Source organism: Muscardinus avellanarius (genome assembly GCF_963383645.1).
Source record: "Muscardinus avellanarius genome assembly, chromosome: 3".
Lineage (NCBI taxonomy): Eukaryota > Metazoa > Chordata > Mammalia > Rodentia > Gliridae > Muscardinus > Muscardinus avellanarius.
This window is the reverse complement of record NC_137788.1, coordinates 108,897,461-108,920,207: the sequence shown is the minus strand read 5'-3', so window position 1 is coordinate 108,920,207 and position 22,747 is coordinate 108,897,461. Positions and strand designations below refer to the sequence as shown.

The window sequence follows — 22,747 nt, the reverse complement described above, 5'->3', positions numbered from 1 at the left end:
TGTGATCCCTGAGTGCTTGGCTTTGGAATGGCACTGGGAGCAGGCCAGCAGCTTGCCATGTGCTTCCACCTCTGGTGGAGTAATTCATCATCTTCTCTCTATTTGAGTACACTTGCCCTCCTGTGTGTGATCTCTCCCCGGGCCGCTGGCCTTCGGCGCCCTCTCCCACGTTCCCTCCCTGACTGGATGTAACCCTTCCCTACCTTGAGCCTGGAGAATTTTGAACCTGGGTGGGGAGTCCTCTGTGAAGCAGTGGACACTTTTTGATGATCTCTGAGAGATGATGTGTGAGAGTCTAAGCATGACACAATCCTTGGTCATCCTTGGCGGGCTCCAGTCACCCAGAGCACATGCAGTCCAAGATAGCTGCAGTGTCTAGGAGCTTGGTTCCTGGTGTTCCTGGGGGAAGGGAGCAGGGCTGGCTGGTTCCCTTCACTCCTTGAACAGCACGGGGAGGCTGAAAACCAAAAATTTTGATTGGGAACAGAGCACATGCAGCTGGAGCTGATGAATTACTAAGCAACAAAGATCCTGTTTTTATACAAATATCCCTAGTCCAAAAACAAAAGAAGGAAAAACTGTGTGTGTGTGTGTGTGTGTGTGTGTGTGGAGAGAGAGAGAGAGAGAGAGAGAGAGAGAGAGAGAGAGAGAGAGAATGAGAATGAATGTTGTGCTAAATAAGCAGAATTGCCTCAAAAAGGAGTTACTCTAGCCTTTCTTTTGGAGTGGAAATCTTAAGTTCTGGGTTGTGACTATGGTTCACATATAATGAGTTTGTGTGTTTTATCTTTGGGAAATAAAAGGTCATAGGTTGGTCCTCGGTATAAAACCAAAAAGTCATTTACTCATTTCATTTGGTAAAAATATACTGAGTGTCAGCTGTGGTGGTTCAGGATGAAATGAAATGAAAACTTTATATCATTTACATCACAAGAACATGTTATTTAATTATATTTTTACTTCTTTCAATAAGAAATAGATAATGGTGCTCTAGATACTAAATACTTGTTTATTAGCACAATATTTTTAATCATCCATATTTTCTTGTAGAAGAGATAACTCAAAGATCTCTTTTCCCACTCCTGTATTTGTATTTTAAGGCTTAAAGACAGAAATGGAAATATAAACAGTTTAACTGTACAAGTATTTTAATGTTGTATTTGTTCTAGTGGTCTGATGTTGCAGTGGTCAAAGTGGCTGTACTTGAGGTGATTGTGATTTATGGCTGAAGACTATCTGCAGTTTTCAGTTTGAAGAAAATGACTTTAAATAGTTGCTGGGAGGTTGATTTGGCAGCAGGACATTGAGGGGAAGTCAGAGAAGTCAATACAGGAAGTCTTTAGCTGGGAGAGAGTGATTATTCACCCCATTGTCCCTGCATTGTCATCCGTTAGCCACGATAAGAACCTCAGGGAATTCTGAGAGTGTGTCCAGGAAAGGATTTGTCAAACGAGAATAGTATCTCCTCCTTGAGAAAGGAAATAACCAGGGTTTCCACAGCCAAGTTTCTGCCAGGGCCGCTGGGATGGAGTAAGATTTTGGCTCATATGCTCAGCTTATTGTGCAAAGCAAGACATTTACTTACTCTGTGTGTGTGTGTGTGTGTGTGTGTGTGTGTGTGTGTGTGTGTGTGTGTAGATGGGGAGATACAAGCAGGAGGAGATTTGGTAAAGAGAAAACTAACACTTATTTAATGTCTTTAAGTCAGGTCCAGCAAAGTGATTGTGCACTTATTAGCTTAATTACATAAAACGCTTGGGACAGGGACTGTATGTCAGATTTCCTCAGGGGAAGTAACTGGAGTGTGTGGTGTTAGGTAGCCTACCTGGAGTTGCACACCTGACGCAGGCGTGACTGGCCCTGCAACCCAGGCCAGCCGCTCCCAAGGCCTGCTCTGCATCTGCCTGCATCATGCTCTGCCCGTCTGCTTCCAGGAGGCACTGTGAAGACGTGCAGCTTTTGATTGGATGCTTTGAGTTTTTTGGGTTAAAATGTGTATAGAAGAAAAATGAGATAGTCTTAATTCTAAGCAAGAGCATTTGTTAAATATCAACCAAGCAAAATAAGTTAATTCAAAAAGAGTTGAAAAGCTCTTTAATGATGATGACCCTGTAAAGAAATATATATTCTCATAGTTTTCAAGACCTTTTGCTGTTGTTGTTAGGCCCCCGGGTAAACTTGGGAAAGAATTCACTTGATTTCCACACAGGGAAACAGTACCTGGGGAAGACTTGGCTGGATTGCTGTCCATACTGTTGAAGAGATCGAAATTCTCTTTAAAGCAACAATCACCATCTCCCATGAATAGCACCCTATTTGAAGAGAATTACCCTTTGAGTTATAAAAATGGGGAAACCAAGTCAGCAGGAGGCAGAGCAAGGTTATTTTGCAACTTTGCCAGGAATGGCTATTTCCCACCACATTCCAGGTCTTTGCACTTCTAATTGAGGCATACCCTGACCACTCTGTTTAAAATTGTAACCATCCCCCTCCTTAATTACTGACTCTGGTCTACTTTTGTTTTCGTTTTTGGTGACACTTATCTTCTTACTGTATAATTTTTGCTATATAATTTACTTCATTATGCCTATTGTTTATTGTCTATCTTTTTAAAATTCTACTGCCTCTTCTCCACAATGAAAGCCAGGATCTTGTTTTTGTTCTCTAATGTATCCTGAACACCTAAAACAGAGATGGGTGCACAGTAGGCCTACAAGTGTCTCTTGGCTGGCTGGCTGTGAGGATGGCATCGGGTTATACAATGGAGAATATCACTTTGTGCTTCTCATTTTCTCCTCGTGATTATGCACCCTACACTTGGTGTGGCTTTTGCCCTGGTATACCTGAATACAAGAAGAATTTTGAAGTCTTTTTCAACTCTGAGGCTTGATGAACAGCATACCAGTCAGTCATTATATATAAATAGTTAAATTATAATTATTTTCCTGCAAAGGGTGCTATGGTCACTGCAAATTGATTTTAGTATTATTGCAGGACTCATGGGAAAGGAATTAAAGCTACAAAATTGACACATCTTGTATGTTATAGGAAGAAATGTTTCTCCACAAAGGGAGAAAAAAAATATCTTTAAGACAGAACTAATAAAAGGGAATTAAGGAACTACATTCTATCTTCTCTGATCAGCAGCTGTTAATAATCCAGACCCCTGTGAGAGTTTGTCACTAAATTTAGTCCTTAGCTGAAGTTCTGAGGGGCGCTCAGCTAAAGTAATTTTAACATAAGGCAAAATAGAGCAGGAAAATAAATTATTGAATCATTGACTACCAGTTTTTTGGGTCAAGGCCAACCAATGGGCAGAGAATGACTTGGGCTGTTTTTGTGTTTGTGGATATTTTAATAAATAGCACAAGTGATCAGAACACAGTGGGCTGTTCTGAATCTACTGGCTGCCCCCTGTGAATTCAGTTGGATTGGACAGTCTTTAATGGACTTTCTCTTTTCTTTCTCTCCCACATTTCTTTTTCCTTCTGTAACTTCTTTTTTTTTTTTTTCAACTTCATGGAAAGCTGTCTGGTCTGTCCTTTCCTATGAGTGAGGGTTTATCCTTTGTAAACCACCTGCATCCATCACTGGCTAGTTATATGTAATAGCCCTCTGCATTAAAATAAAGCTTGCAAGGCATTTCATGGCTACTGTGCCTGTTCTGTTGTTGCTGAGCTTAGGAACTCTTAGGAGTAATTCCCCCTTGCATTTTGATACTCAGGAGCATATGGTGTTCTCAGGAGTATTATACTAATCATATTGTAGCAAGTTTGTTCTTGTGACAGACTTCTTTCCAGGGAAAAAAAAAGAAAAAAGAAAGTGGCCTTGTTTCTTTGCTTTTGTTCAGTTCCTGGTATCCCTGGGTTTCCCTCACTCTTTCTTTCCTGTTTGTGGATGCTGTTAACGAGCACTGTCAGCCTGGCCTGGGAGCATCCTGGTTTTGTCATCTTATCCCCCCCTTTCCTTGCTCCTCTCCACCCTCACACCTCCCAGGGCTGGAGAGACTGGGCTGCTCCCTGGAGGGATGTTGCTGTCCGTGTGGGATGACGAGTTCAAAAGGCTTTCCTGCTCCTCCCCTCCCTGCCATCTTTCATCAGGGAAATGGCCACGGTTCCATAACAGCACAGTTTAAAATGTTCCTTCTGAGTCTAGTTTCTCTCCTTGTGGCCTTTTAAGGACACGAGTTGGCTCAGAGCAGTAGACTCCTTTTAGTGCAACCATCTGAGCCCTTCTGGGACGCTGCTACACCCATCCCACCCACAGGTCAGTGGAGCGTCTGTCTGCCTTTGCCCAAAAGTCTTTAAAAAAATAGTTTTTTAGAAGTGACTGCACTGTAACGTCTTAGAGCCTTTCTCCCCTCTTTGGATGGACTTACAAGAATTTGTGAGCTCTTTCCAAAAAGAGTTCTGTATCCCTGTTTTAAAAACATAAATCCTGTCATAACTTTGGAGGAAAAATGATGTGGATTGAGTTTTCTCAGACATGGGAACTTTTGACCTAAGATTCGACTTTCTGATTGTTGAAAGGGAACTCGGGTCGCAGAGAGCACAGTGACCGAGGCTGGATAAACGGACTCAGTACTGATTCCTCCTGCTAAGCCGTCAATTGTGGGCAAGTTGGCTGTGTGGTCCTTAACCTCCCCATCTGCAACATAGTAGGATTAGAAGAGATAATTGCTAATGGACGCACTAATCTCACCAATACTTAGTAATATTAGCTAACATATTTTAAGTGCTTTTCCTCTAATATAGCAGCTTAATTGAGAGATTATTTACATACATATAAAGCCTACAGTTCAGTAGTTTTAGCATACTCACAGATACATGTACCCATCACCACAATCAACTGTAGAATATTTCTATTCTTCAAAAGAAACCACGTGCCCATTATCAGTAGCTACCCATTCTTCCCAACTCCCTCGCAGACCTCTGTGACTACTGCTTTGTCTCTGTTTGCCTGTTCTGGATATTTCCTGTAAATGGGAACTCACAGCATGTAGTCAGTTGTGACTGGCTTCTTTCACTTAACATGATATGCGAATGTCTGCTTCTGTCCTCCTCCTCAGCCTGCCTTAGTGATTCACCAGCAAAGCAGATGTAAAATCCGTGGGAGTGTGTGGAAGGAATGAATAGAGCAAGGTGTATCTGATGTCTGTCACCCACAGGTCGTAAACGCCAGGGAGACAGGGACTCTCCCTTTACTCACTACGGTATGCCCAGTGTCTGGTGAGAGAGAAGAACCTTAGGAGATATTACAAGGAGTCTAAATATCTAGTCTTATTATATTTCAAATAGGAGGATGTTTGAACATTCTCTTGTGTCACAGTTGGTAGGCTTCTAGTTATTAGCTCAGGGATTTGGTAGAAGAAAAGAAGCCCAGTATATAAATTACAGAGGACACCACTGCAGGCATTTGGGGTGAAGGTTGTTCTAGTTTTATTTTTCAAAAATAGGAATAATCAAGAGGAAGGAAGCAATGCTACGAGAGTAGCATTTATATAGAGAAGTCGATGTGCTGGGAAGTTCAATAATACTGCCACCCCATTTGCAAGTATTAGCATTTGTATAGCACTTTATTTATGATGTGGCACTTAGAACAACCTGGAAAGACAAGCTGGGCGGGGGGAATCAGTCTTATTTTAAGATGAGGAACTCACTCTGTATTAGACAGCATGTAGGTGGTGAAATTGGGAGTTGGCCCATATTAATATTTAGCATTTCAGTATTATTCCTAAATCCTCTTCTCTTCACTCCCCAATTTTGGAGGCATCTGAACTATCATCTTAAGGTGGGGGGGAAGTACAAGGGAATTAAATTTAATTAGGTAATCTTTTATCTGTTCTTCCCAGTAGTCTAATACAGAGCTGTGGACAATCTAATACCTTGTTTTTAGAAGTAGTTAGTGTCTGCTCCAAGTAGACATTTCTCTTCCCCAGGGTTTATTTCGTGGAAGCACTCATGAGTTAACTCTGAAGGCATGTCATTGGTTAATGAGTACTTTCACTATCTAGCTATTCTGGAAGTCAGACATTGGGGGATTTTTCCTACAGTGAGTTCTGCATTGAGCAGCAGCTGGCGGTTGAATCATGAAGCAAGTCTGTCTTGGTGACCATGATCTGTGCAGAACATTTCGGTCTGAGAATTCATCGTTTCCTTTTGTTCCTCTCTGACCAGGTTTTGAAGGAAGCACCTGTGAGCGGAACATTGATGACTGCCCCAACCACAAGTGCCAGAATGGAGGGGTGTGTGTGGATGGGGTCAATACTTACAACTGCCGCTGCCCTCCGCAGTGGACAGGTAGGTCTGCGATGCGCCCACCAGAAAGGGGTGTGGGTGGTGACCAGGGCAGATGTTACAGAAGTGGGCACTGTGTACAAGTTACCCTCGGGCCGCTTTGACACCAGCATGGGAACTGAGCAGACAACTCCATGCTGGGCCAAAGGGTATAAGGCTGACGCCACACATTCATTCAAAGAAACACATGTGTTCACAGGTCTAATTGGGCAGCTGCTCTGGACTCAGGATGGTGCCGGGTGCCATGGCAGCTAGGAGAGAAGAGCATTACCGATAGACCTGATAGAGCTTGAGCTTTTTATCTGGGAAAAGCAGCATGTTGCCTGGACATAGTAGATGCTTAACAAATATCTGAAAGAATAAAAAAATAGTTAAATGCCAAAATATACTTATTTATTTTACTCAGATCTTATTGTTTGTTCACAAACATATCTATCCCATCTTCTAGTTTATCCCATAACTAGCAAAGGGATGGGTAAGTGCTTTTGGCATTGTTTTTGTTATATTTATTCTTCATCTCTGCATTTTCTTTCTTGTATCCCTTTGCACAGAGTACAAAAATAGGTTTCTCTGCTTTTGACATCAGAAGAGTAGTCTTAATTTTCCAGCCAATTGGGAATTTTTATGTTATATTAGGCAGGTTTTCACTTATTTTTAAAAGTTGCATGATTTTATACAGATTGGTTCTAATTTTTGTTTGTATTGGACTATTTATATTGACTGAAAGTGGAGGCAACTAGGAACTGAGTGAGAGATTTAAAAACTGAGCCTTTCTGAGAGAAATGAACTGATTTAATGTGGAAATCCACAGGTAAGTTAGTGTTATAAGAAGCCACAGCAGCAGTAATGACTAACTCTTGCGGAGAAGTCTTGGCGCTCGACGTGAGCCCGTCCTGCCTGGTATTCTTCAGGGTCTCTGCATTGCTTGCTTGTATCTGTAGCATCTGATTATTTAGAGTACTCTAGCGCTATAGGCTATGAACAGAAAGAGATGAAAAGGATTTAAAACTTAAAGTACAAGGTTTTCTGGAAGAGCCTTCATTTCTGCTCTTAATCCCCAAACTGTCTTTTAAAGTACTTTCTCACTGGGTTTCCCTAGGATTGGACTTCCCCTAGAATTCCTTCCTGGAGCTTGCATTCTAGGACTCCACCCCTAGTCCTCTATTCTTTCAGAGTTCTCGTTCTCTCCAGCTTTTGCCATTTCTCTCTCTTTCTTCCTCCTTCCTTCCTTCCTTTCCTTTTTTGTTTCTTCTTTCTTTCTCTCTATTTCTTTCCTCCTTCCTTCCTTACATTCTTCTTCTTTCTTTCATTCCTTTTTCTTTTGTACTGGGATGGAACCCAGGAACATTCTAGCTCTGAGCTTAACACCCTAAGTTCTATTTTGTATTCTTTTGTGTGTGTGTGTGGAGGGGGGGTCTGGGGTGGAACCTAGAGGCATTTGACACCCAAGCTACACCCCCTGCCCTATTTTTTATTCTTTATTTTGAAACCAGCTCTCACTGAGTTGCAGAGGGCCTCACTAAGTAGCTGAGGCTGTCCGCAAACCAGGATCCTTTGGTCTCAGCCTCCCGAATGCTGGGATTACAAGCGTGCGCCACCATGCCCAGCTAATTTTTATTCTTTATTTTGAAACAGGGTCTCACTGAGTTGCAAAGGGCCTCACTTAATAGTAGCTGAGGCTGTCTGTGAATCGCGATCCTGCTGTCTCAGCCTCCCGAATGCTGGGATTACAAGTGTGTGTGCCACCACACCCGGCTCTGCCATCTCTATAGTAGGTTTTCAGAGACCATTTTTTTCCACTTTGAATATTACTATAAAGTTTGTTATATGGCAAATAGCCACTCAGAAGATTTTCTCTTTTTAATGGGGCTCACAGTAGCTTTTGGGCTGGACAGGGTACTTGTCAGGAACTTGACTTTATTCTCGTCTCCCCTGCCCTGTGGTGGTGACTGTGTGGCACGAAGGCTTCTGATACCAGTGAAGATTAAACTATTGTAATTTCATTGGTCATATTTTTTGATACCAGACTTGATTTCTTACTTTGATATTAACTAGGGAGGTCTGATCTTGGGGGGAACTTTCCCAGTGAAGAGGTATATTACCCAGATTTCTTACTCCAGAGTATTTAATAAATGCTTCTTCTTTCCTATCAAAGTCCCTATGAGATGTTTCTTCCTGTGCATGTTTTTATGTTTCTTGACAGGATAGCAAAGGTGATGGATGCACTGCGTGCGGCAAGTCCCATGCCTTTGGCTTGCCGCCTGTCATCTAGAGTGGCCCTCAGCCTTTGGTTTTCACCACGGCTGCCTTCCCCTTCTCTCTGCATGCCACTTTTTTGATTTCCAGTGACAAGGCTTGTTTTTTGCCCTGTCCATCGTCAGCAGGAAAGTCCAGATCCTTCCTGTGCTCTGTGTAGCCCTTGGTGCCGCTGCTCCTTCACCTCTCCAGGCTCCGCCATCCAGCAGCTCTCAGCCTCCAGCAGCAAGAGCTGCTCTCAGTTAGTTATCCTTTGTCGGTGGCGAGTGGCTCCACAGTTGTGGTTTCAGCCACACCACCGTCTTTCTCTGGATTTCCTCTCTCTGCTCCTGGCCCTGTCTTCTTCACTATTTTTCGCTGGTGTGACTCAGATCAGGTGGTTACCACTTCCAGGAAGCCTGCCCTGGCCTCTCTGCAGGCTGAGCCAAGTGTAATTCAGGCCACATTTCCTATGAAAACGCTCGTCACATTTACCCTGACGTTACTATAGCTTGAGATGACAGAGGCACCAAGCTTCGGGCCGGTTGGACTGCTTGATGACAGCAGTTTCTAGAGCTCTCCCCAGACCTTTCTCACTGAGCTGTTTAACATCCAGTCCCCACCTTGTTCTGAGAGAGCACAAAGGCAGTTTTGTGTGATAAGGTTCCTAATTTCTTTTGCTCTTAGGCCTCTAAGTTCAGGTTGGTATTTTCTGCTTTACAGAAATAAAAATGCATGGGGCAGCAATATGGGAGTTTTAACTATTGTTTATTAGCACCTGAATAATTTGCTAATTACAATGTTTTATTTCATATAATATTTTCAATAATTGCTGTTAGGAATATAATTTATTAAGTATTCTTTTTACACATATACATGTTCAAAAGGGTAAATAATTTCCTCAAGGCCAGTAATGATTGAACTAGTGCTTGAATCTAGGCTTTTGGAGTTCCAAATCTGTGGCCTTTTTTATTTTTATTTATTTTTAATTTTTAATTTTTTTTGTACTGGGAATTGAACCCAAGGGCATTCTACCTTGGACCTACACCACCAGCCCAATTTTATTTTTTACTTTGAAACAGAGTCTTGCTAAGTTGCTGAGTTTTTCACAAAGTTGCTAAGGCTGGCCTAGAACCTGCTATCTCAGCCTTTCAAATAGTGAGATTACAAGCGTGTTCTATCATGCCTGGCTATGGATACATACATACATATATATATATACATATATGTATGTATGTATGTATGTATGTATGTATATATTTGGATGAAAGTTCTATTTATAATCTTATTCTAGGATTTATTGATTTACTCTGGGTTTTTTTCTTTTTAGAAATCTGACCAGTTACTTTGAGGTTAGAAGTTTACATTATGTCAGTGTTTTATAGTCAATTTAGTGCTATTTTCTCTGTACCTTAGAACCTTATTACAACTCTTTTCAGAATTCTCTTTGTGATTTCCAGCTATAGAGTTGAAGAATGAGTTGTTTGGTTTGGCTTTTAACAAAGTGAAAAATGAGGGGTTGTACTAGGATAGAAGAAAGGAAATAATGTTGCTAGACATATGAAGAAAAATGGGTGAGATTATATGGCTGAAGAAGATAGGCATTAATTTGGGGGGGTTGGGGATGAAACCCAGGGGCATTTGACCTCCGAGCCACACCCCCTGCCCTATTTTTTATTCTTTATTTTTGAAACAGGGTCTCACTAAGTTGCAGAGGGCCTCACTGAGGCTGTCCGCGAACCGCGATTCTCCTGTCTCAGCCTCCCAAATGCTGGGATTACAAGCGTGCACCACCACGCCTGGCTGGCATTAATTTTAAATAAATAAATGGAACACGCTTGTAATATCACTATTTGAAAGGTTGGGATAGCAGGTTCCAGGCCAGCCCCAGCAACTTTGTGAAACTTCGCAGCCTCTTTAATGAGAAGACCTTGATAGGTGCAGTTGTGTTTTGCAAGTCCACATGCATAAGGCTTGGTCCAGGGTCGCAAGTCTAGACCACAAGATGAGCAGAAGTTTGTCTGGCTCCATGATTTGGTTTGGGGTAAATAAGTCAGTATCTTTCTCAGAAGGCTTTATTTGTTGTACATGAAGCTAAGTATCTCTTATTTACTTGTTTGGGGCCTTAGAAAATTACTTGTACAATAAAAGGCTTTTGATCTTTTTATTTATTTAGCAACAAAAATCATGTTAACTAACTCCCTGCTATTCACTTTGGTGGCCACTAGTCACACCTTTACTGTTGAGCATCTGAAATGTGACTGGTTTGAGTTGAGCTGTGTTGCAAGTATAAAATAACCTGCTTTTGAAGATAGCATGAAAGAAAGGTAAAATGATAACTTTTTTATATATACTGGAGATTGAACTCAGGGGCATTCTACCACTGAGCTACACCCCTCGCCCTATTATTACTTTTGAAACAGGGTCTTGCTAAATTTCTGAGGGTCTCACTAAGTTACTGAGACTGGCCTTGAACTCATTATGATTCTCTTGTCTCAGCTTCGCAAGCACTAGAATTACAGGTGTGCACCACCATTTTTGGCAACATAATGTTTAAATATTGATTAAATGCAAAAAATTATGTTTTAGTTACACCAAGTTAGACAGCATAAAATAATAATATTAATTTCACGTGTTCCTTGAATGGCCACTGGGAAGTTTAGAAAGTCTCTCTTTGTACTTCTTGTAGATGGCACTACTATAGATGCAGAGGTGTTTTGAGGCATTATGTTGTTGCTGTGGTACGGGAGCCCCTCTCTGCCCTCAGTGGAGCGATGCTCGGCTGGCCGTGCACAGAGGTTTGTGCTGGCCTCGCCAGAGAGCGTGTGGGCCTTGCTCTGGTGTGTCCATCAGTGTGGACAAGACTCCACTCCGATCCTTCTTACCTAGTTCAGCTGCCTAAATAGTGTCTGTGTTTTCAGAGGTGACCGGTCTTCTCCACCAGCTTGCACTCAGGTAGAAAACAGAAATTGGTGGTGTGGGGGAGGGTGGGCAGATGGTTTACTTCTTCACAGGAATCTTGTTATGGAGATAAGTCAGAATGACTAGATGTTCCTTTAGGAAATGAGAGTGTACCTAACCTTAGACACAACCCGAGCACAAATGTCTTTCTTATGCTGAATATGGCCCCATGCCATCTTATCAGAGAAGTTCTGCTCCAGCAGATATCCATTTGGGGGGGGGGGAAAGTTTTAAAATGCCCCCCAGTTTAGTAGAGAAATGTAGATTAATGTTTTGTCTACATAGATTATTACTTGAATTTTCTTGTTAAAGGTTCATTTCCTTCAGAATTAAAGTTGACTCTAAGCTCAGCTCACAAATTCCTCTCTGTGGCTGCTTTTGGTTTGGGTTCACTCCTAGGGCAGATGTGATTTATTTTCCTGTTCTTATTATTAATTCAGAAATGTAATTTCAGCTTGGGCTTGAAGGAGTGCTCTGGGATGTTAAGCAGACGTGAACAGTGAAAGTTAGGTGGATAGGAGTCAATTCAAACTGACCACAGTTTCTCCCAGCTCTCCTTTATAAATATGATGGGCCTGAAGAGCCAGTTAAGAGTCCCACTGCACTCAGTCGCTCCAACTTCAGTGAGTCTGTTTGGCGTGAATCTGGGAGCGCACATGCTGAGGTGCTGCCTGGGCTCCCTGTGTCTGGACTCTTCACATGGCGTGTTTTCTGTTGAACAAGGTGTCTCTGTTTCCATCCAGCTCCTAGTTGGTGACAAGGTGTCCTCTAGGATGAGGCTATTCTCACAATCACCTGTGTGTGTGTGTGTGTGTGTGTGTATGTTATAGGGATGAAGCTTTCTGATTGAGAGTGGGAACTAAGTATAGCTTGGACTGCAAAGGTATTCTCATTTCAATTCTGCATGGGGGGGATCGGAAAATGCATCTCACATTTCAGTTTCTCTGCTGTCACCTTGATTATGAGGACTTGATAATCAGCCTGCTTTCTGGAATTCTGCCTCCCCACCCCTTTTTAGTTTCCTGCCCGCTGGGCAGACTGCCAGAGTGTTGGCCTGAAGCACCCTCATCTTGGAGGCCAGGAGCTGATTAGTGGTGTGTGGGTGGAAACAGGAGCGTAGACTAGCCCAGCAAAAGGAGGAGGTGAGGCTGAAGGCTCTTTCCTGCCCTTTTGGTCCATCACTCAGCGTCCAGCTTCGGCTGTATTACAGGCAAGATCTGGTTTAGGTACATGGTGTTTAAGCCCCCATGGGACGATTTTAAGTTCAATAAGAGATATTCATTGAAAAACTAACTCCTACATCCAATATGTTGTACAAGATGTTAGAAACAGAAAGAAGGAAAGAAATGAGTTACTGTTTTTCAAAGAGTGGTAAAATTTACAAGGAAGAAGTAAGGAAGTCTGCATTACCACAACAGGAAGTAAAAGCACTAGTGAATGAGAGTGTGAAGAAGCATGGCTGGCATTGGGAGCCATCTAAGTACTTGGTGGGACAACAGGGGAGATTGAGTATTAGCTTTTCTTTTAATCTAAATAATGAGACAATGTGGGACTAATGACAGAGATGAAAAATAGGGGAGTGATAATGGCAACTTTGTGGTGAGTTTAAAAAAAAAATTAGCAGTAAGACCCAGGAGCTCAGATTTCAAAAAAAATTTTTTTTTTTTTTTCTGGTTCCCAAGTCAACAAAGGAAAGTGTGTTGGGCGGGGAAGTGGGGGCTAGAAGATTTGGACCTGAATTGCGAGAAATGCCATACTTAAGGAAGTGGATAAGGAAAGGAAACCTGGAGAAGGAAGGTGGGAGAGGGAGGGAATGGGAGGATCACATCAGCCAGTCACAGATGCAGCGTCAGAGAGCAGCTCGCACCTCAGTGGTCCTTTCTGTAAGACATCACTGCCCTGACCACTTGCTGTGCTTAGCTCGCCCCGTACAGTGTCAGCCTCTTGAAGACTGAGACTTGCTCTCACTGATGGGAGTTTTAGATTAGCAGGTGATGATTATTGCCTGAGTGACAACCAGGAGACTCAAGTGAGAATGACGGGATTTCACAATATTAGTAGTATTATTAAATTTTGGAATGGCATGCATCTTCTTTTAAAATTATGGTTTGCATATATAGGAGGAGCTATGTATTGGATTGAACTCACAGGTACTCTACCAACTGAGCTACATGCCCAGCCCTATTTTGTTTTTTATTTTGAAATGAAGTCTTATTAAGTTGCCATGACTGGCCTTGAACCTGCAGTCCTCCTGTCTTAGCCTCCCAAGCACTGGGATTAGATTACAGGCATGTGCTACTTCTTGGCATTTATAGTTTTATAACCCAATTTATAAGATTATAGGCTTATTTTATATGCAACTTGTTTTGTGCTACTAGTGTAACTGACTTATACCTTTTTTTGCATGGTAATGGGATGGAACCCAGAGGTATTCTACCTTTGAGTTACACCTCCAGCCCTATTTTTTATTCTTTATTTTAAAACAGGGTCTCACTGAGTTGCAGAGGGCCTCACTAAGAAGCTAAGACTGTCCATTGACCATGATTCTCCAGTCTCAGCCTCCCGAGTGCTGGGAATACATGCGTGCACCACCATGCCTGCATAACATTTTCAATCTTGAGTTATTTATTTGATTTCTTAGTGAAATGAGTTTATTTTTGGGTAACTTCTTTTTAAGAAAATGACAGGTTGGCCCATAGATATTTGAAAAATCTCTTTTGGTTTAGTTGCCTAAATCAAATGGCATTTGGGCTTGATATTGAATTCTTAGGCCAAAAATTCATCTCAGGATCTCAGGTGTGTGAACATTATTCCTTCTTGTGGTGTACATTAGGGGCTGTGTCATGCCAGGTGAGTGTTGCTTCTTTCTTCTTCTTTTTTTTTTTTTTTTGTGGTACTGGGAGTGGAACCCAGGGGCTTCTCTACCTCTGGGCTATACTTCCAGACCTATTTTATATTTATTTGGAAACAGGGTCTCACTAAGTTGCTGAGGCTGGCTTTGAACCTGTGCGACCCTCCTGTCTCAGCCTCCCAAGTGCGGGGATTACAAGCGTGCGCCACCACGCCCAGCTTGCTTCTTTGTTGATAACAAACACTTTCTTGCTCTTTCATTTGTTCTAACATTTTTAGAAAAACATGGTACCTTTACAGCAGGTCTTCGTTCTTTCTTCCCCACAGTTAAAATCTTCTCTTTTGATATTTTAATTTGCTTGTTCTTAGCGTTGCATTTTATGAGAACTTCTAGAACTTCCCTTATGACACTCACTTGTGTTTCTTCACAGTCAGTTCTCTTCTTGACAGCTTCTGCTCCTGATTTTCACGGGCACTGCATTCTGTTGTAGAATGTGCTCCTCTGCTGCTCCTCTTCAGGTCTGATTTCTATGTTATTTCCATCTCATTTTATAACCTAAATGTGTCTAAAGGCCTCAAGAACACAAAACCAATTATTTCTAAAATATATTAGTTTCTTCCTAGAAGTAGAGATTTTTTCAGAGAATATTCGTCATCAAATCTTAAGTGGCAAATTCTCCATTGAAGAGCCTTTTAACAGGTCTTATGTTAAAAGATCATATTATTCATTCTGCATAGACTGTGTGCCCAGCAATAGCAGAGGTTGGTTCCTTGGGTCCTCTCATTCTCAACCCGACTGCAGTTAGCTTTTTCTCCCTGTGAGGTGGGGGGTTCTCCCATGTTAACTGGCTTCTCAGCCTGGCGCCTAAAGAATTGGGGGGGGGGCAGAGTGTGGGCCTCTAGCAAGGAGCACCGAAGCTTGGCGCTGCTTTCCTCTTTGTGGAGAGAAGCCTCTGTGCCAGGGCTCCCCGGATGCCCAGTACTGGCCCAGCTTCACAGCTCTCTACACAGTGGCTGAGCCTGGCCCCTTCTTGGTGCCGCTGCATCCGGAGTTTGACCCAGGTGCAACCCAGACTATCTTGTTGCTATAGCAGCCATGGGAGGCTGGGACTCCCCAGTGCTGTAAATTGCTGCAGATCTGAAGGGGTGAGCCAGAGTTCAGCCCATTCCCCTCACTGTAGCAGAGTGGGCTTTCTGAAACACAGATTGGATTGAGCTGTTTCTTTGCTTAAACTGCTTCAGTGGGTCCTTCTTGTTTTTGGAGAGAGTTCCAAGGCAGTGCCTGTCACCCTTGCCCGTGGAAGCTCTCCACCTCCCCGTGTGCACGCCTTGTAACCTAGCCACACGGATTCTGTTCCCATTGCTTCAAATGAGCCATGCTCTCCCTTCCATTCATACCTGCACACACCACTTCCTTCTGCCTGGAACCCTCCCCATCGTCCCCTTCTTCCTCCTATTCTCACGCATGTCCTCTCTTACACAGCCTTACTCTGCCTTTGAGTTCTGCAGACCTTCAAAACCAAATTCTCTTCTCTTCTCTTCTCTTCTCTTCTCTTCTCTTCTCTTCTCTTCTCTTCTCTTCTCTACTCTGTGCTCCTGAGGCAGCAGGTATGAAAGTGCTCACTACTCTGTATCATTGTTGTTGCTTGGCTATAAAGGCACTATTTGTCTACAGGGTAGAAACCACATCTGTTTTATGTATTATAATTCCAGTGCATATAGGTCGGGGCCAGGCACATTGTGTGAGTGTGGGAGGGTGTGTAATGAATAAGTGAATCAGAGCCTTGGATCTTCTGGTTGTTCCTGGCCCACCGTCACCCTTCTGATTCACAACTGCTAGTACCTCACTCTCCTCTACCTCAGTCAGATACTTTAGGATCTTTTTCCCTGTGGACCAATTTTATACAACTTGTGTAAAACTGGACTAATCATGTGTAAAGGTTATATTTGACAGTCACTGTAAAGCACTTAGGATAGTGTCTAGTATCTAGAAATAACTTAATACATCTATTTTTACTGCTTGAGGTCCAAAGTAGCATTGAGGAATAAAGAGAAATTGGATCCTTTCTCTCCTTAGTTTCACACAGATAGCAGCATTTGAAAAGTGGGCCAGGTAGGGAAGCTTTTCTGGAGAGGGCTGTCTGGGAGACTGTATTCAGGGAAAGATGAGGTTTCTGTTAAAAGGGAAACTGCTGAAAGTGTCTACCACGATGTTGAGTTGCCTTGGAGTATAGTTGAAGGATTATGGGCAAGGGCAGGGTGGACTTGGGTGTGATATAATTGATGTTTATAGGAAGGGGCTAGGAAGAGAAGCTTGTGTGTTGAATGGTGGATGTAGATAAGGGAATGATGAAGACTTTGGAATATGAGCAGAATAGAGACACCCTTTTCTGATGTGGGAGAGATGAGTTGAAAGGTTATTATTCTTTTTGCATTACGGTGACTTAAGTAGAAGGCAGAAAGATAAACATTCACTTAACAACAATTTATCTAGCGCTTCTGAGTAAATGTTGCTGGCTGAGCAGCGTGCTCAGTTCTGGGGATTCACTGGCGAGGTTCCGGGAGCACCATTTCTTCACTAGAGCTCGCATCCTCAAGTAAAGAGTAGTGAAAGACAGACGTGAATTGTCCAATTATTTGTTCAGTTTTGAACTTTAATAAATGCTTTGCAGGAAAAATAGAGGCTATTCTAGGAATGTATTACTAGGCAGGACTAATTTTGGGTGGGCAGGTAAAGTCTCTTTGATAAAGTGGCATTTCAGGGATAGACAGTAAGTAAAGGTTACTCAGGAGAAAGGGCAGAATTAGAGTGTCCCAGGCACAGGGATTGATATGGACTAGGAACAAAGTGGCGATGTGACCACTCTGAGAAATGAAAGGGACCAGAGCGAAGGAGCTGACATTGAGGTGAGCTTTTGGGAAGTAAGCAGAAGTCTTAGGCAGTGGTTAGACTTTTATCCTAAGCACACAGAATTCACCATGGGGCTTGAAGAGGCAGGCGGCACCATCCAGTTTATGTGCTAAGACCTTTCTGGTGGCTTTTTAGGAAATAGCACAGGGAAGCCAGGTATTTGATGAGTCTTAAAAAGAGAGTGGTGTCTAGAATTAGTGGAGGAATTTTTTTTTTTTTTTCGGTACCAGGGATGAAACCCAGGGGCATTCTACCCTTGAGCTACACCCCCAGCCCTTTTTTTGAAACAGGGCCTCACTGAGTTGGAAAGGGCATTACTAAGTAGTAGCTGAGGCTGTCCACAAACCCGGATCCTCCTGTCTCAGCCTCCCAAATGCTGGGATTATAAGCATGCACCACCATGCCCGGTGAGAGGAATTTCTTGAGATTCTCAAGTTCATCTGTATGTGTGTCTTCCTACAACTGTGCTCTCCCCTTTGCCCCTTCTAAGCCCCTGGGCCAGGTGTACACGTGCATGCCCCACACACTGGTGCATATGTTCGTTCTCTCAGGAGGCAGGGCCTACGAACCCCAGTGCTCACATAGGATGTTTGAGCCAGCCTTCATCCCAGTAGCTGTACAAAGGTCTAGATTTTCCCCTGTTCTTTAACTTCAGCAGCAAAATAGAAAATCTTGTACCAAGCAGAGAATTTGTAGGATAGAAGCTATATGACATGGAAGATCTGGAACTCCAGAAGTCAGGAGCTCAGGTGACTGCTGGTTGAAGGGCATATCGGAGACTGAATTATCTTGACAAGGTAGCAGGGTCAGGGCAAGGGCCAGCCACGCTCATTTGTTTATGTTCCGCCTGTGAGGATCGTTGTTGCAGTGGGAGTTGACCCTTCACAGGACCACTGATGTGATAAAGCTTTTTCCCACAGACTTCACAGTTGAGCGATGCCTGGGAAGGATGAGGGATTCTTCACAGAGCACCGAGGCTCAGCAGTCGCTTCTTTGCTCTTTTTTCTTTTGTTGTCCTCCTCTTCCCAGTCCCTTGCAACTGTAAATCAGATAGATTGTTCGTGGTACCTTGAGAAAATGATAGCGAGCTGTTACAGCTCATAAAAAGTGCCTGTGTAGTGGTCCACTGCCCACGGGGCCAGAGCGTAATTCTAACGAGGCCCAGGTGGTGGTTTCCATGCAGGCCTCTAAAGTTCGCTCTGTTGTATTTAATTCCACAGGCCAGGCCCATGATGATGCTCCTTCACCCATAGACAGAGAAGTAAGGAAAGAGCATTAAAGTGCCCGTACTCCTGCAAACCCAGTATGGGGTACATGTTTTATTACGGGTGGGTTGGTAGTGTTGTCTACTTCACTTAGACACTAGTGGGCTGTCTTCCTCTTTCCTTGTGCCTCTCAGTCCTGCCTTATCCTTCAACAGTCAGCCCTGATCACCTTCCTAATTTGAAGACTAACTTCATCTGTAGAAATCTCATACTCTTGGTCCTTTTCAGCACTTAACTTGGGCAAGTCACTCTCCCTCTCGGGTGGAAGTCTCCTCATCTGTAGAATGAGCATATGTGATGGTAAAGTCAGTTTCACTACTGGTCCCAAGAGTCTGTTAGGGTGCCTGTCATATATACCAAAGGGAATGGTGGTGATAGTCCCTGCCATAGCAGAAGAGACTTATGTAAAAAGTAAATAAAGATAAAATTACAGCTTATTATATGCCAGGACAGATCAACGGAAATAGAGCAGTGGCAGAGAACAGTGGGGAGCATACATTTGAGATTAACTTAAGTCATAAGAGAGGTTCATGAATGAGACTAACTAGCCTTACGATTCGAGATGGCTGGAGAGGATAGGATGTGTGGAGGTACTGAGGTAGGAAAGAATTTAATATTTGAGAACCAACAGGAAACTGTTGTGGCTAGACAGAAATGTATCAAGGACAGATAAGGAGATAGAGATTTGAACATATTTATGAGGCACAAGTGATATGCCAGAGAATTGTCAGGAGTTCAGGTAGCTCTCAGTGTTCAAGGTACCAGCCAAGGATTAGGTAGTGTGACACTTCAAAGCAGATCAGTCCAGACTCCTAGTGACATTACAGAGGGTAGTTAAAAAAATCATTTTCTATCCTTTTTGCCCACAGGAAATGGCGAGGGCCTGGCCAGCCCACTGCCTCGCACCCGTTAGATGGCAGTAGCCTGCAGTATCTGCAGGTGGACATTACTCACAGGGATAATTATCACCCTCAAAAACTTGCCTAACTGAGCTTTGTGCAACATATTTTGGGAGTTCACCTACAGTTTGTTTTGACACAGCTGATGCTACATGCAGAAACTTGCTGGACTGAAGACTTAGTGGCTTGGTGGGGGCATGAAGACAACAGAGCTCTCTCTTTTCACCAGTCAGACACTTATTTGCAAGGTAGCTTATAACTTAGTGCTCTCTCTTTTTGTTAGCTCCCTGCTAACAAAAAACCATTTGCCTCTTTCCCCTCCTTATGTTGATTAATCTTCAAACATGGAGCTGAGCATGTCTACCCCCGCTCTCCTCTGCCTGCTGTTTCAAGTTCTGAATTCAAGGCTGCCAACCACCTCCAAACTCTTCTTCTTTTAAACCCCAGCCAAAGAATACACTGTGGCCATGTTGCTATCTTCTAGACCTAGCCTTACCTTTCTCCCGCAGGAACCTTCTTCCTTTTAGTCCAGGCCAGCGTTTTCTTGCTATAGAGTTCTGGGAAAAGCAAAATGACAGACACTTCATTTCCCCAGGAGAGTGCCAGGAACGTTTTCTATCTTGTGACCTTCTGCATGTTTTACTTTCTGCCAAGGGTGTTCTTTAGTTATCGTATGCATCTGGGCCTTCTCAGAGTGCCCTGCGACTTTAGGATCAGGGACCTGGTCTGTAAATCTTGACCAAAGCCAGAGCTGAGTACGCAACTGAGCTGCAGTCACAAGACGTCAGACTTAGAATGACTGTGCTCCTGTTCACTGACTCTGGGAACCTGGGAAGGTCGTTTTCCTTTCTGAGCCATAACGTTTCTTAATTTTAGGCTTCTGTATTTGTTTTCCTGTGCTAAGAGGATAGGGACATGAAATAAGTGTGGTATCTTAGTAGACATTCCATTGAGCACTTTGGAGCAAGCAGTTGCAGTAGCCACCATGGTTACTGTTTTCAACATTCTGAATTTTAGAGCTGGTTGATAAAATTGTGATTAAGGAGGGGGGAAAAAGTGGCAGAAATGAGGCAGGGAGGCAGTGTTGTACTAGAGATATGCCTGAGCCATGGAGAAAATTGAAGGGTCTTGTAGAAAATTCCTTCTAAGTTAGTATGTTTTTCAATATCTAGATTTTATCTTTAATGAACAGTATCTAACAGATACATAATCCTGGGTACTTAGTGAAGGCATCTAGTTTTCAAACACCAATCTCATTGAAAAAAATATTTAACAATACTCAAAAATACACTTACAATTTGGACAGAGTGTAGTCATAACTTTTCCAGAGAGATGTCACGAGTCATAATTTTGGTCTCCACCTCCTTCATCCTCTCCACTTGTTTTGCCTGTGTTCTTGGGAAAACAGGACAGGCAGAGGTGATTTGATAGGGTCAGATCCGCACTTCGAGTCCTTGTTACAAATTTTAGTGGAAGGCAGCCCAGCTCAAATCCCAGCTTTCCCACACTCTGTTCTGGGAGAGACCAGTGATTATTCCTCTCTGAGCCTGTTTCCTCAGCTAGCTGTACACGAGATAATATTTGTAATAGTCCCAGGCACAGTGCCTGCTTCATCACAGGCAATCAAACGGCTATTGGTATTCTTTCTCAAGAGGGCCAAAAGCTTCCATTCCAAGGAGGAATGTTATTTTACATAATCTGGTCATTATTTTTTAACCTAGTCTGTCTTGCAGTATTTCAGTGACTGAGTATTATAATGGATAAAGATTTTATATGAAATATTTTTAGACACAGTGTCTCATACCCAAATTTATCACAGAACCATAACAGTCATCATCATCATCATCATCATCATCATCATCTGATATGCTCACCTTCTTTAAGTCAGTGTGGGTAGCATAGATGTTTGAGTTATTGGGAGTGTAATAGGCAAGACTCAGCAATTTCCCAGGTGCAACAGCTCTTTACCTACTTCTGGGTCATGTGTTTTGTTTCTCAACCCCACCTGCACCCTAATAACACAGCTGTCATTACTTTGAAGCTAGCACTGTAAGGAAGCAAAGCTTTCTGTAATAAATGAAATGACATCATCTGCCCTGGTAGATCACGACTGAGTTCCCTCCCTTCAGCCCCTCCTTTCCCACCTCACCCACCGGCCTCCCTCATCTGCTCACTGTGTCCCTCCCTCTTTCTGTCATGTCATCCACTCAGCCCTTTGCTTTCTCACCACCTCGCTCACTCCCTGGCTCTCTTACTCGCTCTTTTACCCTCCTTCCTTCCCTAACTCCTTTACCCAGTCCCTCCCTCCCTCCCTCCCTCTCTGCCTCCTCTTCTTTCCCTCACTTGCTCTGATTTGGTTAATATTTTGGGTTGCAGTTGGCAGAACCTCATCTTAAATTCAAAGAACCTACTGCATGTGACATCTCAGGAGCTGCTGGGCCTCAGGAGCAACAGGAACCAATGACCTGAGTGCCCCTGGGATGTCACAGTTCTCTCTGTGCACTTCTGATTTACCCTGTCACTCTGCAGATCAGCTGCTTCATCTATTTGGGCCTGTGGCAAAGTGTTTTTAGTCTAATAATTTGAGAACGAGACACAATGGTGTAGCTTGGTTCCAGTGTACATTCTGAATAGTCAGCTGTGGCCTGGAGAGTATGATTTTGTAAGGGCATGGTGGCTCCTTCAGAAATTGTATGAATAGTATGGAGAGAAACACAGGAGGGAGATGCTCAAAACAGCACCATTCACATACACAAAGGTCCCTAAATTGAGGTTACTTGTAATCAAATAGTGAGAGATGGATTTGCAACCAAATAAGTGGGTGATGTTGGTTCTGTTGTAAGGAGGTACAGGTTAGATAGGTGTAGAGTAATGGTCATTTAAGTCATGTCAGACGCATCCAGTATTTGACAACGGTGGTAGCTGTATAGCTGGGCACATGATAAGTCTTCTGCAGATATGTGAGCCAGGTGACCCGCTGGGTATTTGGAATGGCCTTGGCATTGTCTATGTACAAACATCATGTATGTTATTTTTCATTAAGCGACTCTTCATTGGAGTACCTTGACCCTCTCCCTCCCAAAGGAATAATAAAGGATACCTTGGCTTTTTTCCCCGTAGTTTTAGCAATTTGTCATGTTATAGAGAACTAAGTTTTATAGCTTTCTAAACTGGTTTTTAAGATATCTCCAATAAGACCAATTCTTCCATCGTTTTCTAGTGCAGGTAGCCTGGCACTACGCTGCTTTTGTTAATCCCTGGTTAGAAGGAATTGTTGACATGCCCTTGGTCCTCACTGAGGGGTCTTTGCATGGTCCCTCTGTTGCTGGA

At 43.0% G+C, this 22,747-nt stretch overlaps 1 protein-coding gene across 1 annotated transcript in view; it reads left to right on the top strand.

The window, feature by feature from the left end:
* Window positions 1-22,747, top strand: part of NOTCH2 (notch receptor 2) — a gene marked incomplete at both ends in the record, with an annotated part of 128,467 nt that overhangs the window by 56,170 nt on the left and 49,550 nt on the right. The window contains one exon of the mRNA XM_080691514.1: window positions 6,177-6,299. Coding sequence (XP_080547640.1) covers window positions 6,177-6,299 — 123 coding nt within the window. The remainder of the gene's footprint in view (window positions 1-6,176; window positions 6,300-22,747) is intronic.